General features: G+C 31.9%; 1 protein-coding gene and 1 non-coding gene across 2 annotated transcripts in view; both read left to right on the forward strand.

Annotated features, from left to right (window-relative positions):
* The window catches only part of LOC112519126 (protein HOTHEAD-like), a 17,157-nt gene extending 3,500 nt beyond the window's left edge, over positions 1–13,657 (forward strand). The window contains exons 2-7 of the mRNA XM_025127110.1: positions 4,636–4,727; positions 5,749–5,813; positions 11,748–12,392; positions 12,567–12,952; positions 13,026–13,492; positions 13,603–13,657. Of these exons, the coding sequence (XP_024982878.1) occupies positions 4,636–4,727; positions 5,749–5,813; positions 11,748–12,392; positions 12,567–12,952; positions 13,026–13,492; positions 13,603–13,657 (1,710 nt within the window). The remainder of the gene's footprint in view (positions 1–4,635; positions 4,728–5,748; positions 5,814–11,747; positions 12,393–12,566; positions 12,953–13,025; positions 13,493–13,602) is intronic.
* Positions 13,658–16,745: 3,088 nt separating this feature from the next.
* Positions 16,746–16,852, forward strand: LOC112520541. The gene has a single exon (XR_003070014.1). It is a non-coding gene; the product is annotated as a small nucleolar RNA R71 (small nucleolar RNA).
* The last annotated feature ends 648 nt before the right edge of the window (positions 16,853–17,500 follow it).

Consider the following 17,500-nt stretch of genomic DNA (forward strand, 5'->3'; position numbering starts at 1 on the left):
AATATTATAGTATTAGAGATTTGTTTCAATTATATTTTAAAATACTATAATTGATTAATTTTTCAAGATTTCCTTTTTGATCATTTTTCATTCTTATCAGTTACCTTTGCCAAATATGATTTGTTCATCACCTAACTTATCAGCTACCAGCTATATTATCAGCCACCAGCTAGCTTATCAGCTAGTTTGCCAAACATAACCTAAGCAATTTGTTTTTCCTCTTTTTGTTGGCTACAAGGTATTTATTCATTTAAGCTTTGAGTTGGTGAAGATGTCCTTGCTTTCTCCCTCTTAGAATGATGTCTTCCAGATGTATGATTTGTCTCTGAATCTGAAGAAACAAATGTAACAGGAGGTGAGTAATAGAGGAGTCATTAGGAATATTACCTTTTGCTTGTAAAAACTTTGGAGTAAGCTTTGAGATGTGGACTATCTCTGGTCGAAATATTTTTCTGTAAAGATTGTATAGAGATATCCTCTTCATCAAACAAATCTTTAAATAATAAATTGAGTTTTGAATCTCTGGACTTGGAACAAGAGGAGTCAAAAGTCTCTTGGTTAGGTTTGAGTCCTAAACTGAATTGTTCAAAAGTCATTAGAACTTTTTTGTCAAAAGTCATAATGATGCTCTCATATACCATTATGGTTCTGTTGTTAAAGATTCTGGAGGCTTTAGAGCTCAAAGAATATCCAAGAAAGATGCTTTCATCTGCTTTCTTATCAAACTTTCCTAGATGATCTTTGTCATTTAAAATGTAACATCTAACCAAAGACATGAAAGAATTTCGCTTTAGGTCTTTTTTGATTTACAAGTTCATATGGTGCTTCAAGAAATCTTTTGTTAATGATAGATCTGTCTTGAGTAAAACAAGTTGAAGATATAGCTTCTACCTAAAAATGAGATAGGCAAAGTATAAGAGGCAAGCATGGTTATTGCAGCTTCAACAAGGGTGCTGTTCCATCTTTCCGCAACATTATTTTGTTGTAGTGTTCTTGATAAGGAGAATTTCTGTGTAATGCCTTCATTGATTAGATACTAATCAATTTTAGCATTCTTTAATTCACTGCCTTTATCACTTCTCAGCATTTGGACGTTGCATTGAAGCAATACTTGTATTTTCTTGAGCAACATGACCAATATCTCTAGGACTTCAGATTTCTTTCTTAATAATTCTACCCAAGTATATCTTGGGAATTCATCTATAAGAACAAGGATATACTTTTTCCAAGAGAGACTTTGGGATGAAATTAGACCACAAAGATCCACATGAAGCATTTCCAAAGATGGAATGTCTGGTTTTTGAAGAGTTTCGATTCTAAAATTTGATTCAATGCTTGTTTTCTTGTATCATATGAGGGATTCAAAATCATTGGAACCCATACCTTATATGTCCATTTGACAGTTTTTTTTCTCATACTTATCTGATGCATCTCTGTACTTTTTGATCAAAAATTCATTTGTCATGAGTCTCTTGTGTAACAGTTATCTTTCCTTCTAGAAGAAGTTTCTAAGAGCAACGCAATTAAGTCTTTTAGACTCAGAGGCATTTAGCTATTTTTCCTTTTCTTCCTAGTCTTTTGAGATTTCTTGGTTTTCTCCAAAAACTTTTCTTCTTCTATTTTTCTTAGTTTTTCCACCCTCCTTTTCTCTTCTTCAACGACCTTATTTTCTTCTGTTAAAATGTTTGTTTCTCTTTCAACAAAGTTTGCTTCCTTTTCTACTTTCTTTCTTTCACTCTTTTCAAATTTCAACTTTTGTTTAATTTTAAAAAAACCTAAGGGAGTTGATTAACAACCATCTCAAGGTCAGTGGTAGGGAATTGAGAGTTAGAACATATCTTGGTTTCAGAGTCAGAGATATAAGCTTCATAGATGGTGTCTTTAGAGGTTCTGGCCATCATGCATACAAGTCCTTTATCATTTTCTTCTTCAGAGATGGAGTTAGAGATCCAATACTCTTTTTCAGCTATTAAGATCCTCTTCCTATTGTTGTATTTGTACTTGTTCTTATAATATTTTGCATCTTTGACCAGTTTGCCTTTGCAATCATCTGCAAAGTGGCCTTACTTGTTCTTATAATATTTTGCATCTTTGACCAGTTTGCCTTTGCAATCATCTGCAAAGTGGCCTGATTTTCCATATTTGCAACACGTAGAGGTCTCTGAACTTTTCTTTAACTTTTTCATCTCTTCCTTCTTGTCTTAGTTCTCATAATATTTGACTGGTTTATATTCTAAGGAGTTCTTCTGGTATCTCTCCCATCTGTACTTTCTTCTACATTCCTTTTCATAAGGCTTCTTGACAAACTTCCTTGAAATTTTGTTGGTTATTGGGGACAAGGACCGTTCAAAGGCACTTAAAACATCATCTTTTGTATCAGAATCCTCTAGTTCTAACTCGCTCTGGATCACCAAGGATTTGTTTTTCTTTTCTTTTTGAGTCGTCTTTGGATGAACTCTTCTTTGCCTTTTCTCTCTCCTCTGAAACAAGAGCCAAAGACCTCTAAGAGATATTTTCTTTTTGTTAATCTTCTGTTCTTGTACGGCCAAAGTGCCATATATGTCATGGAAAGACCAACTATCTAGATCTTGATGTGCTTATTAGGACATAGATAGTTACTTCCATTCTTCATTTACGCTCTTAAAACCAGAACAATATTTTCTTCGTTGTTTCTAATGATTTCATTTCTTCTTACCTTGGTTGATAAGCTTATTGAAATGATCATGTCTTCTAGATAGGTTCATCTGGAAAAAGAGAGAAATTGGTGTATTCATTGAGACATTGAGCTCTTCGATTCTTCTTTGTCTTAACACCACCTTCTAACTGGTTAGCAAGCTCATCCTAGATTTCCGTGGTACTTTTTTATGTATTCAGGGATTGAAATATTTCGTATGGATAGCCATGATAAGAAGATGCTTGGCCTTGCAATCAACTTCCACTTTCTGCAAATCATCCTTGTCCCACGCTTTTTTTTTTTATGCTAGAATGAGGTGGGAGAGAAGTAATTAGCGGGAATCATGCAATTAACAACCGAGATGATTATGTAGATACATGAAAAATTGAAAGTAGCACAAGATCGCCAAAAGATGTATGTGAACAAATGAAGAAAGCTGACTAAATTCCAAGTGCATGAAAAAGTGATGCTAAAGATCTCACCTTGGAAATAGGTTGTACATTTTTGGCAAGAAGGGAAAGTTGAGTTCCATATATATCAGACCATTTGCGATAACGGATCGAGACGGGTAGGTGGATTATAAGCTGGATATACTCGAAGAGCAATGGGTGGCACAATTTGCAATCACATAATCCTTTAATCTTGTAGCCACTTGTACTAAAAATAATATTAGCATAATTCCCCATAGACAATAAATAGTCGGAGTGAAATCAAAGTCAAGTTATTAGCAATCATACTTGGTCAATGAGAATAGTCTCAATTATAAGTTACTGTTATATAGAGACAGTGGTGGATCCAATTTTTTTTCTTCGAGCGAGGTATAATTTGATTATAAAATTTTATATAAAAGAAAATTTTCACAATATTAATACAGATTAGTAGGTCGGTCTGGTTCGTTATCTCATATAAGACCCATGTTCATATCTTTTGGACAAATCCTGGAGCATTTACCATATCCGTTGTTAAAGTCTTACACTAACATTTCAGCTTCAACCATATGGTGGCACTTGTTAGAAACATAATTTTTTTTTTCTCTTATTCTTATGAGAGAACCACCAAAGGGACACCTGTGCCATCATATCCTTCTACGTAGGTTAATTGTAGAGAGATTAAGATTATGCAATTCTTACGTACTGGAAAGTGTTGGATTTGTGTTTTACAATTTTTATTGCAAACATGACGCATTTTCCATTACAAATCATTATCGATACTCGACATATTGACGATGTTTTATAATTTTTAGTTCCTCCACTATGTTTTATTAAGGAATATTTTTGTTATTTTAGGGTTAGTTAGAAATTTTGTTTAAATATGTTGAATTACTTTTTAAACAAGTTATATAACTTTATTAGAATTTAGATAACGATTGGGATTTAGGAATTCTTATTATAATTTTATGAATTTGTTATTATATTATGATTTTTTATAATTATTATCTTGAAAATAACTTTTATTCCGTACGTATTTCAAAATACAAAATATACGTATAAATTTTTAATTGTTTCTTCTCTTTATAATGGAAACAAATTATATATATAGTTTATTTTTTAGTATTTTTTAAGAATATCTCATTCGTCCCAAAATAAATATCTCTATTGTTTTTTTTTTAATTTCTCCCAAATTAAATATTCCTTTTCAAAAGCAAATGTTTATTTTCTCATTCTATTTTTAATTATAAGATTAAAGGTAAAAAAGTTTATTAATTAAAAAGTGTAATAATTACATATTTTTAGAGACATCTTCTTTTTTGTTGATCTCTTGTTCTTGTGTGACCCGAGTGCCATATAGACAATGAAGTGACCGACCATCCAAGTCCTGATTAGCCTGTAGGGACATGGAAGGTTAAGTTCATTCATCATTTAAAATTTTCAAAAACAAGATTATGTTCTTCTCTGGATCTGATGATCTCATTCTTTTTACCCTTATTGATAACTGTGTTGAAACGATCATTTGTCTTACAGAGAGGCTCTTCTGGAAGAGCAGAGAAGTTGGCATATCCGTTTACACAATGGACTCTACAGTTCTACTTAGTTTTGATGCCTCATTTGAGTTGGTTAGCTAGCTCATCTCATATCTCTTTAGCAATTTTGCATGAATCCAGGAACTGAAATATATCGTTGGTAATTGCCATGATAAGTAATCTTTTGGCCTTGCGGTCCACCTCAATTTTTTTCCATGTCATCCTTAAACCATTCCTTTTCTTCCTTGGGGTTACAATATGCAAACATTTCATTAGTTATACCTATAGCAGATCCTCTTAGAACTACGGCTTTTGGTACAAAAGGACCATTCAAGAGAGATTTACACATATTATCATCTAATCATTCAAGGAATTTATCATACGAATTTTCCATTAATGATACTCTTCTAGAAGAAGATTAGGAGGTTTAGTGAGAGATCCAACATTGTACAAAGAATTCGAGGATGAATTTGCCATGATTAGAGAGCATCAATACAAATCTATTCTTCAAAAAGAATAATAACTGTAGGAATCATAAAAATAAGCTCGAATGAGAGAATTTTTGAAAATGGAGGTTTATAGCATTGAATTGCAGGTTTTGAAGAAATTTCCTTATGAAATGGAGAAATTAATTCAAAACAGATTCAATCATTCGATCGTAATTAGTCAATGTGCTCTGATACCAATTGTTGGATCTGAAATATCATTTTGTATCAATGATCTACACAAAATATGTAAAATGGAATCAATTTAGATCAAAACAGTTTATAAATGGAAGAACAGTTAATCAATATGAAGATAGAATCGTAGTCATATGATTAATTGTGACCATTAATCTTACAAGGATTGAAAATGATGAGGGTATTTGGAGATGGAGTGTTTTAAGAAACAACTCATATGCTCACATTACAAATAGGGTAGAGGACTCCTATTTATAGAGAGAGATACAAGAAATAGTAATCTTCTTACTTTACGCCCAAATTTTACTTTTCACACTTTTAACACTAAAACTGGAACTAACATCTACATACACCATCATAGATCTCGTAAACTAGAAAATGCAGAGATGGTGGTTACAGTAGGTACGATGATGGTTTCAAAGTTGTTGTTGCAGGGATGTAGCTAGTAGTGTAGAGGGTAGTGAGAAAGAGAGAGAAGGTCAAAGAACGTGGAAAGAAGGTGATACCGTCTGCTAATGGAGATGGTGGTTAAAAGTGGAGGTAACCATGGAAAGAAGGTCAAGAACATGGTGAAGGTCCGAAAGAGATGACCAGTCTTGATCATGCTCATTTTGGACATCCAAGTTTTATTATTATACATTTTGGTTCATCTTTTACAAAAGTTTTCTAGAAAATGTAAAAAATAAATACAAAAGGTACAAGGATCTTCTGCCCTCGTATTTGATGAACAAGTTGGACGATCGCTAGTGTGGGCGACCAAATCTAATACAAATTGCATAGGTGGACAAAATATTTTGTAATAAATGAAGAAAAAAAGACCATTTCTGAAATAAATGACAGACCTCAGGGACCAAATCCGTAATTACTTCTTTTTTTTGTCTTCTATATCTTTTTCATTTTTCAATCATATTAGTTAATTAATGATAATTTTAAGTAAAAATACATTAAAAATAGGCATTTTATTTTATAAATTACAAGAAAAGTTTTGTCGGTACCTTTAAAATGAGTTAAATATTGAATAATTTTAAGTTTTTATATAATTTATCTGATACACACACACACACAAAAATCGTTCTATAGTAATTCAAAAAAAAACATTTTCTATTTTAAGTTGTAGATTTAAAGAATGTATCATTTTTTCCAGTTTATGTAAGATAAAACGAAAATTTATATCTGTTTATTAATAAAAATATATCATTTTTAAATATTTCATTTAATTAATTATATTTTAATATGTATCAAATAAAAAAATTTATGATATAATTAGCAATTGTTTTTAAAAATATAAACTTAAATTTATTATAATAAAAATCAATAACCAATTAACAACCACTCATTTTATTGTTTTCTACTTAATCTTTACTAATACAATCCATATAGTTTTTAATAACTTAGTTAAACTCTATAGTTTAATAATTAAACTATATTGATTTAATTATTTCAAATATATTTTAATAATATATATGAAATTAAAAACTGTATTTTCTTCAAAAAGGAAGAAACACAGATAAAAAAGTTCTTAGGGGGTGTTTGGGATTTTGCTTATTTGAAACAACTTATGTTTTTCTACAAAACTCTTTATCAACTTATTATAAGTTAGAATGATTTAATTTCTTCAAAAGCTTCTCATTACCGGTTTGTCACCGGTATAAGCTATTTATCCAAACACTCCAAACTACTTATTACCCACACAAGAGTAAGTCAATAAGTTATTTTTATAAGCAATCCCAAACACCCCTTTAAGTATAAACAATGAAAATGTATGATTTATTAATTGGTTATTTATTTTTTATTACGTTAAATTTAAGTTTATATTTTGAAAAAATTTAATAATTATATTAGAAAGTTTTTTATTTGATACACATTTAAAAAACATTAAACAAAATGAAATATCTAAAGTTAAGACGTTTTCTATTTACTAATAGTCATGGATAAATTTTGATTTTTATCTCACATAAATAAGAAAAAAATGATACATTTATAAAGTCAATTTACAATAGAAAATGTTTTCTTAATAGTGTAGACGAATTTGCAGATATATATATATATATATATATATCAGATAAATTTCATGAATTTTTTAAAAATGTTCAATACTTTGCTCATTTTAAAGGTATCGTCAAGGTTTTTCTAATGGTGTAATTTATATAATAAAACAGCTTTTTTAGTTAAAATTATCACTAATTAATTAATATAATAAAGTTGTAATATAAAATGAAAAATGAAAGAGGTAGGAAAGACAAAAGGAAAGAGAGAAACCATATCGACAAAAATCATAATTTACTTTAAATATAATAAAACCAAAATGTAAAAAGATAAAAAGACCAATATACCCTTAAGTTAACTAATTTTTCTTAACTAAATTTAGTTAAAGAGATCAAAAGTGAAACAAAATGGTAACCACAATGTCCAAGACAGTGATTAGTTTAAAAGATGGACCAAATATAACAGTAAGAGGGCGTTCGTTTAAGCGCTTACCGACAAGAGTCAATACTATTATTTACCTTATGAGGTAACATTCCTGGCCATCAAAATTAATTGATGGTAAACGTTTCTAACCCGATAAGAGTCATTACCCTCACTTACTAGGTAAGATTCTCAATTCTTGCCATCATTCTTACCGGCTAAGATTCTCGATTTTTGTTATGTTCACTGGATAAGGTAATTGATTTGGTAAGAGCTTACAACGATAAGTGGTAAGTGACAAGCACAAAGGCCAAGAATGTAATTTACTAAAAAATAATATATATATTTTTATCTTAGATATTTAATGAATAAAACAAATCATTTAGGATATAAAAAAATTTGAATTACTAAAATAGTTAGAAGTGCTTCCAATTTAAAAAAGAAAACTATATTTTTTGTGTGCAATTTGTTTGGGATAACATAAAAACTTCTGATCAACGACTTTTAGTTACTAAACTTCATGTTACAGTCTTTATTGTCAAAAAATTGTTCGAAATATATTGAAAATAAACTAAATTTAGCATATAGTAAAACCTGTCACGTGTTCATGTTAAAACAAACAACATTATATGTTCAGTGTTTGTTAAATAACTTGGTTATATATAATGATGTGCTCAATCAGTGTTGAAGCCAATTCTCAAACACTGTTTAAGAAGAGTCCTCTTGTGCAAATTCATTTTAATATGCTAAAAACTAGAGCATACATAATCACTTGGGTTGTGGCGCATTGATAAGGGTTAGAGGGATACAGTGGAATATCTCATTCACCCCAGGTTCAAATCCGGGTACTACCAAAGCCCTTGTGGCCATGAAGGTTCACCTGAGATGACTCCAGACAATTCGTGGTCGCTTGAGGGGGTTCAATTGGCATGCGTAATCTAGTCCGGAAAACCCACGGTTACCCAAAAAAAGAAACTAGACCATACATATGCATTAGATGCAACAACAAAATTTTACTTATCAGCTTCTTCCATAATAACATTTGATGAAAATATACACAGTGAAATCCATATTACTTAAAGATCAAATACCATGAATTCTGATTTGCTTAAAGTAATGAAACTCTCTGAAGTGTTTATGTCATTTAGAATTCCTACACTTTTACTTGGTGTTGATTGATCTATCCATCTAAGAAACAATAACACTCTTTTGGACTACCAGATTTCTTTAAATACCTTCCCTTTCTCATACATACCACCACAAACACAAAAACCTAAAGAATGATGGAATCATCTTGAGCTATTGACAAACAAGTAAATAAACGCATTAACATCGTCAAGCCAAGATGTTGAGTTATGCGCTATGGGTAACCGTCACGGCAATCTTACGCTTTCATGAGTTTTGCAGTGGCGAGATACGTATGTATTCTATTTTGATGGTCAAGTTAATATTCAATATATATTTGATAGATGATCAGCATTTTGTGTCGTCATATATAATGTGTTCTTAAGTAATCGATTATATATTTGTGCTGTACATTTGGAATTTGTTTTTGAAACTAATATTTTTTTGTAGATTATCAAAATATTATTGTTTCCTTATCAGTAATTTGTATGAATATAGAGTTTTCTTTATTATCATATTGTGACATTTACTAAACAATTATAAAACGATTTCAGTCTTGTTTCCTAATTTTTGTGTTAATAACGTGAGAAATGAAAATAAAATGGAACGTGTTCAATATTTATATTTTTCAACAATTAAAATAAGCTAGTTAGCTAGATATAAATTATGATTTTTTTTATTAACCTGGATATCCAATCCGTTATGCGAGCCAATTAATCATAGGATGACCATCTATTTGAACCTCCGTGGCTACAAAATAATTTTTATTCCTCCTTGAATTTGAACCTGAGACCTCCAGACATTTTTGACCTTTGAAACTCAAACTCAAACCAATCAGGCACCACCCTTGTGGTTAAACTATGATTTTTAATTTAATATTTTTAAGTTTTATTAAGAAAACGAATTTTGGCATTGGTGATTTAAGCTTTAAAACCCAATTATATATCTTCAATCGGTTTTTAATTTCAAATGTTCATCTTATTTTTTGATAAACGAACACTTTTTCATGTAGGTATTAAATAAAAATCACGACACAAGCAACGTCTTTCAGGTAACATATAAAAAATGTCCTATCTAAATACGCCACTACAATACGCCACTACAATAAAATTGGATTTATAGGACGTCTAGATTGTCTAAACGTCCCAATAGAATACTTAATAGAATTTAGGTTTATAGGAGTAAACCCTATCTAAAAGTGTTATAATAAGTTTATAGGACGTTTATAGAACGTTTTTAGGCGTTTTAACTGATTTTTTAGGATGTCTTAAAAATAAAACGTCATTTTAGCTTTTTGTAGGACATCTTTTGAAAAATGTCTTATAAACACGTCGTTTTATAGGACAGTTGTGTTTATAGGACACTTTTTTCAAATAGTGTGGTATAAAATAAGTAAGTACGACAATTTATTTTAAAAGCATTCTAAAAAACTCGTTAAAATGCCTAAAAATATCGTATAAACCTATTGTAACACTTTTAGATAGAATAATTTTTAGTTTAGTCCTATAAAGTAGAGTCCTATAAAATATGTTTTAAAACGTCTGATAAAATCAATTTTGATGTAATTTTTCTTTCATTTAATATCTTTCATTCTAAATTACTATAAAATCAATATTTAATGGTGTGATATAACATCGTAAGCCGAAAAAAGCACATGACGACCAATTAATTGTGAGCACTAAAATTGTGTTTATATAGGATAGATACAAATAACAATAAATTTATAGATTCCGACAATCAATATATATATATATATATATATACATATTCATATATTCATTAAGAAGTGTTAAATGTATGAAAAATAAAAAAGTGATCCTTACTTCTAGGAATTAAATCTTTATATAATTCGAAAAAGCAAAGCACAATCTTATACATACGCGAGGAAGGTAACAAAAAAGATCCCTCTTACTAACTGGAATCAAAGAATTAGTAGATCTGTTCCGCCCAAAATGGTATCTTTTAACAATACCTTTTAAAAGATGGCTAGTTCAAGACGCTGAACAACAAAGACCCTTCCATTAGAACATTGACGGTCAAAATTTGAGGGATTGATTGTGTAACAGGAGATAATTCGGTCGCATAGTGATAGCTATATGGAAGATAGAGGGATAATTTTGTAACCTTTACATATAGACGACATACAAGTGCATATATGAAACCGTGTTGTTCACATATAAACTACATATGCATATGTGAACCCGTATGGTTCACATATGAACTACATGTGCATATATGAACCCGAGTGATTCACATATGAACTAGTTAACTGATTCACATATGAACCAAAAAGTTCATATATGAACTATTTAATTGATTTATAGAATCTTAGATTCATGTATAACATTATAGTTTTAGGATCGAAATCAACATCTTGGTCAAGATCGCTTTATGGATTCAACTTCATATTGAAAGAATACGAGATTTGATCAAAAAGGAATTAAGAAATTTGATAATTTTAATAGCCTGGAATGCGATATATAATCAAGAAAGAATCGATGATAGAATCGTTAGTGGGATCGAGATCGTATTTCATCGATTAGACTTCCCTTGTTGTCATCGACGATGGTGATGAAGTGATCAATACATTAATGGGATTGAGATCATGATCTTCGCCACCGCTTTTTCTAGTTACCATATTACCCTTCCTTTAAAAAACTAATCATTTAATTCAAGGGCTAGGATCACTTCTCTACTTCTCATATATTCAGCACTTCTCATTTGAACTCTCCCTATATATATTATATATAAAATGTTGCAGATTCTATAAAACACATAAAGTATTTGATAAAAAATGTTAGATGTTCTATGAGAAGTAACAAATTTTCAAAGCAAAAAGTGATAAAAGTATTGATTCCTTATTCATTTACAATTTTAAAATCGTCAATTCATTCATATACAGCTCCGAACTATACCTTCATGCATGAAGCAACAAAAGCTCGGAAGATTTCAGTCTACGACTACATAGTCATTGGTGGAGGCACCACAGGAATCCCAATAGCCACCACATTATCTAAAAACTATTCAGTTCTACTGCTTGAACGTGGTGGCTCACCTTATGGCAATCCAAACATCACCAAATTAGCCAACTTTGGCTCCTACTTTTCTGACAACTCACCAGACTCCCCTTCTCAACAATTTGTTTCCGTCGACGGCGTTGTAAATGCACGGCCACGCGTTTTGGGTGGTGGTACTTCAATCAATGCAGGCTTTTATTCTCATGGTGAGGCAAGATTCCTAAAAGTGGCCAAACTAATGAATGAAAGATTGATTAACGAGTCTTATCGGTGGGTAGAAAGGGTGATGGTTTTTAAGCCGATTCTGACTAGGTGGCATTCGGCATTGAAAGGTGCGCTTGTTGAAGCTGGAGTGACACCAGAAAACGGGTTTACATATGAACACATCCTAGGGACTAAAGTGGGTGGTATTATTTTTGATCAAAATGGGCAGCGCCATACGGCAGGGGATTTGCTACAGTATGCAAATCCTAAGGGGTTGCATCTTCTTTTGCATGCAACTGCACACAAAATCTTATTCAAAAACAAAGGTACATTTTTTAAATTTAATTATATATTTATTAGCATATTTACAAGATAATGGTGACGTTGATCATGATTGGTAATTTTACTTCATTTTCATGTTATTAATACATATTTGTAAATAATTTTAGTAAATATCACCCCTAACATTTAGTCAATTTCAAAACAATCTTCTTGTACAGGTAGAACAAGACCAGTGGCTTATGGGGTAGTGTTTGAAGATGCATCACGTAGAAAGCATAGGGCATACCTAAAAGGAAGACAAATGGATGAAATCATACTATCTGCTGGTGCTCTTGGAAGCCCACAACTTCTAATGTTGAGTGGCATAGGTCCAAAGGACCAACTTCATACCCACAACATCAAACCTGTGCTTCACCATCCTTTCATTGGTCAAGGCATGGTTGATAACCCATTAAACGAAATTTTTGTCCCTTCTCCGGTACCCGTCTCGCAATCCTTGGTTGACATTGTTGGTATTACAAAGTCTGGAAACTATATTGAGGCAGTCGAGGGCTTCAATTTGATTGGTGCAAGACTTTCTGACTATCAGGGTTATTCCTATGAGGTATTTCATTCATTAACAATCATAACAAGAGTTTAAAAGTTATATAGCTTTAAGCACTTCTATTTGTTTCCAGATGGGTGGATTTATATTCGAGAAAGTTAACTACCCTCAATCCAAGGGTTACCTGGAGCTTCAAAACAGAAATCCAGCTGATAACCCATCCGTAAAATTCAATTACTTTAAAAAACCTAATGACTTGCGAAAATGCGTTCTTGGGGTTAAAGTAATCCTAAAAGCAATTGAATCAAAAGCATTCTCGAAATTCAAATATCCAAATATGACAATCCAAGATATTCTCGACCTTAACGTGAAAATGCCAACAACTTTTCCCCCACATGCCAATACGAGCTCATCATTGGAACAATACTGCAAGGACAATGTTAAAACTATATGGCATTACCATGGAGGCTGTCGAATGGGCAAGGTAGTCGATGGAAATTATAAGATTCAAGGTGTGGATTCTATTCGAGTGATTGACGGATCAACTTTAATTATCTCTCCAGGAACCAATCCCCAAGCGAGTCTTTTAATGCTTGGAAGGTGATTAACTTTGAAAATGGAAAGATATGTGGTTTTAACATTAATAGATGAATCTTCCTTCTTTCTTTACAACTACAAAATGGCAATCATTTTATTCCAATTCATTGCAGGTACATGGGAGTCACGATACTAAGCAAACGACTTGCAAGTGACAAAGCCAAATAATGACGAAGACAATCATATCTTAATTTGCGTAACGTTTCATAGTTATTCCAATATTAATGCACATTATTTAGTATTTTTTTTTATTGATTATTGATGCAACATGGAAATCCGATAAACGTGTGTTCAAAGTATTGTGTTTAGATGATCGTTTGTTTGTATTTTATTTAAGCAAAAACTTTAGAATAATATATATTAAAATGCTTCTTATCAAGTATTACATTAAGTTTAGTTAAAAGTAATATGAGGATCACTAAGAATATGTCTGATGATACATATAATGGTATGTACTCCACCGATATGTGCATTAGAGATACCTTATATATAGTACGTGACTTGTTAATAGAAAATTGCATTGGATGTTATATGAGTTTTTTTTAATTATTTTCATTAGAGGCGAATCCAAAAAATATTCAAATGCGTAAACTAAGTGGTTTTTCTTAACTTAAGGGAGCGTACATCGAATCAAAGTGGATGCAAATTTAGGACTCAGATAAAAAATTCAACATGGCGGGACGATAGAATGGCAACATAGGAAACCCCTCGCCTATACAAGATTTTGTTGTTTCTTATGAGGTCATTATACATGTAGAAATTTGATTTAAAATCATGGAGTTTGATGTGCTTAAGTATAATGTCTTATCACTGATTTTAATCATGTTGTAATTATGTGACACTATGGATGCTGGGTATAGGATTAATCACATTGTAATGGCCATGCATGGTATGGGATTAATCACATAGTAATGGGACAATAAAACATAAGTCTTATTCTACCTTTGTCGCCTAGTTGCATGGTTGTACCTTTTGTAAAAGAGATGAGACAAAGACGTAATCTGCAATATTTTGGTTCAACTTGAGGGAGAATGTTGAGGACTTCTTTAGTGCTCGCTGAGATTTCTTTCTTGATAAGTCCTTACTTATTAGAAAGACAGATCTTCTGAAACTGCTTTAGTTCTTCGTATCTTTATCCTCAGCCACAACTTCAACATAACATGAAGTTCCTTTGATTAAGTGTTAAACTTTATCTTTGGGGTCAATGAGTTAATCATTGAGGGCTTAATCAATATTTTTAACACTGAGTGAACATTCAGTGAGCATGAGCATATTCAGACATTGGAGATACTAAGAATATGAAATTACAATAGAAATTATTGTGTCTAAGTGAGTTATCATCAAAGCACTGAGGAGGATCAACCATCTCCCCTTATTTGATGATGATAAAGCCATCAATTTGACACTAAGTTAGGACAATTAAAGAAATAAAATTCATAGATTTGGTGTCCCAATTTCTGTTTTTTGGGGATGTTTTAGAGCACTCTTAGTTATAAACTTTCCAATACAAGTTCAAAGTTACTTGTACTAAAAATAAATATACAATAACTGAAAGTAAAGAGACAGTAGACAGAAAAGATAAACTTCTTTACTAAGTTGGTAACTCTATAGAATTTGGTATAGAAGTGCCTATTCCCTCTTTTATTTTCTTCAGCTTTATCTAGATCTTCCTATGATAAGTTGTTAGTCTCAACCATCGAATTTGTATATAATATTAATAGACATCCAATCAAACACTTAGAAAAGAATATTCTTGTTTTCTTTGCTTTTCAAGGTATTAATCCGACGTATATCACTCATTGGATAAAAACCTCAAGTGATATAATCTGATCTACTTATTAGTCTTAGACATATTACTTCATCAGATGCGTCTCTCTATAGTCGACCTTCATCAAAGCTTCTAAGAAACCTTGATTTGATTGATTCATCCATCGAATAAAGGTTCATGTATGTACCAACTATAGTTTACATCTGATGCATACTTCATACATAGTTTATAGCTGGTAAAATCCGATTTGCATCTTACTTATCTGATATAAGGAATTTTACTTGTAGAAGTCTTATAACTATGTGTATTGATCAAAGAGCATAATGTCTTTAGCAAAATCTAAAACTAGTTGAAGTGAGATCAAGATCATCACCAAGGCGGATTGGTTTATCATCTAGCCAAAAGAATATCAAAACAATATAAAAAGTCAACTAGTAGTCTGACAAATACCACTACTGGCTAGGCGAGCAAGTTTGGCTCTCCAAGTCTTCCCAATCTTAGTATGAGAACATGTATATCATGTCAGCATAAGTAAGTACAAAGTCACCATGTGAGTAGTACTTTGTTTGCTCTAATGTTCTCTCGGTATACTAAAAAGATGGAGTAAGTTAAAAATGTGTCAATATCGAATTCAAAGGTTGAAATGAAGAGTATTAGGATACATGGATCAACCAACAAGAAGTAGACACACAGAAAAGTTGGAAAAATAGCATTAAATGGAATGATGGCTATAAAAGGCCACCTTGACATTCATTGCAATTCACCCGTTTTGAAAGAATAATCCTTGAGAGTGTTTCTGAAGTAAATTCGGCGTTACAACACCCCATGAAATTATCAACTATAAGAAACTGTATCTACACCCTGTTTTATACAACTCCCTATGAGATTATCAACTATAAGGAGTCCTAATGTGAAATTATTTCATGTCCTTGGTTGCATATGATTTATATTCAGCGACACAGACCATCATGGCAAATTTGATAAGAAGGCACATGAAAGCATATTCCTTGGATGTTCCCTGAACTCTAAAGTCTTCAGAGTTTCAACAACAGAACCAAAATGGTACTTGAAAGAATCAATGTGACTTTTGATGATAAGGCTTCAAAGACTTATAAACAACTCAATTCAAAACTCAATGTTAACTAAGAATTTTCAGTTCCACATTGGACAAGCAAGGCTTCAGAAATAAATGCAGTAGCAACGGTATTAGCAGCAGAGACAACCAAGTTTTTCAACAGGATGGTCATTGCTGGTAGCTGTGTTGTAAAAATGGTATAATGATCTATTTCATGAATGTTTGTTGTCTTTCTGGGTACTATTGCTCTAGGATCTGCCTAGTGACCATTGTTGTTAGAAAATTTCTCCAAAATATCAAAACCATCATTATAGGTACTGGAAGTAAAGGCTCCTCCAGCAGTAGCATCTAACATTTGTTTAACAATGGTGTCAAGACCATTGTAAAATGTTTCCAGCTGTATGCAGTAGGGTATGCCATGATGTGGGCATTTCCTTGTTAATTCCTTGTACCTCTCCCAATCTTCAAGGACTGTTTCATCATCCATTTGTCTAAAAAGACAAATTTTATTTCTGAATGACACTCTTGATGGGGGGAATATATCTTTAAAAACTTCTCAGTCATCTCACTCCATGTGGTGATGGAGTCTGGTTGCAAAGAGTTGTACCACACCTTGGCTCTGTCTCTTAATGAAAAAGGAAATAAATTCAGCGTTAAGGCTTTATCAGAAATTCTATTAAGATGGAAAGAGTTAGTGACTTCCATAAAAGGTTTAAGATGCAAATGAGGATCTTCAGATGGTAATCCAACATATTGACCATTTGATTGTAACATGTGAAACATGATGGGCTTAAATTCAAAGTGGTCACCATCAATAGTGGCCCTACGTATTTCAGGATGTAATTGATTTAACTTGGAATAGTATAGTCTTTGATGCCACCAGTCCTTGAATTTGCAAGCCTAATAACCTCCCCCACATGATTGGGTATTGTACCAGGTACAACTTGAGCCATTTCAGGAGTAGCTAGAATAGGCAACAAATTTCTTTGTACCCTTTTTCTCCTTCTAAAGGTTCTTTTAATGCCCGGATCTAACTCAAAAATAGTCCCGTGAGGTATCATTGGCATAAACCACTAAAAATGAATACTTGCATGATGGTAGAAAAATCAAACTTTAAAGTAACTTAAAGAAAAACTCTTTTTGGCTAAAATCTCCGGCAGCGGCGCCA

This window comes from Cynara cardunculus, assembly GCF_001531365.2.
Source record: "Cynara cardunculus var. scolymus isolate 2C chromosome LG 10, CcrdV1, whole genome shotgun sequence".
Taxonomy (NCBI): domain Eukaryota; kingdom Viridiplantae; phylum Streptophyta; class Magnoliopsida; order Asterales; family Asteraceae; genus Cynara; species Cynara cardunculus.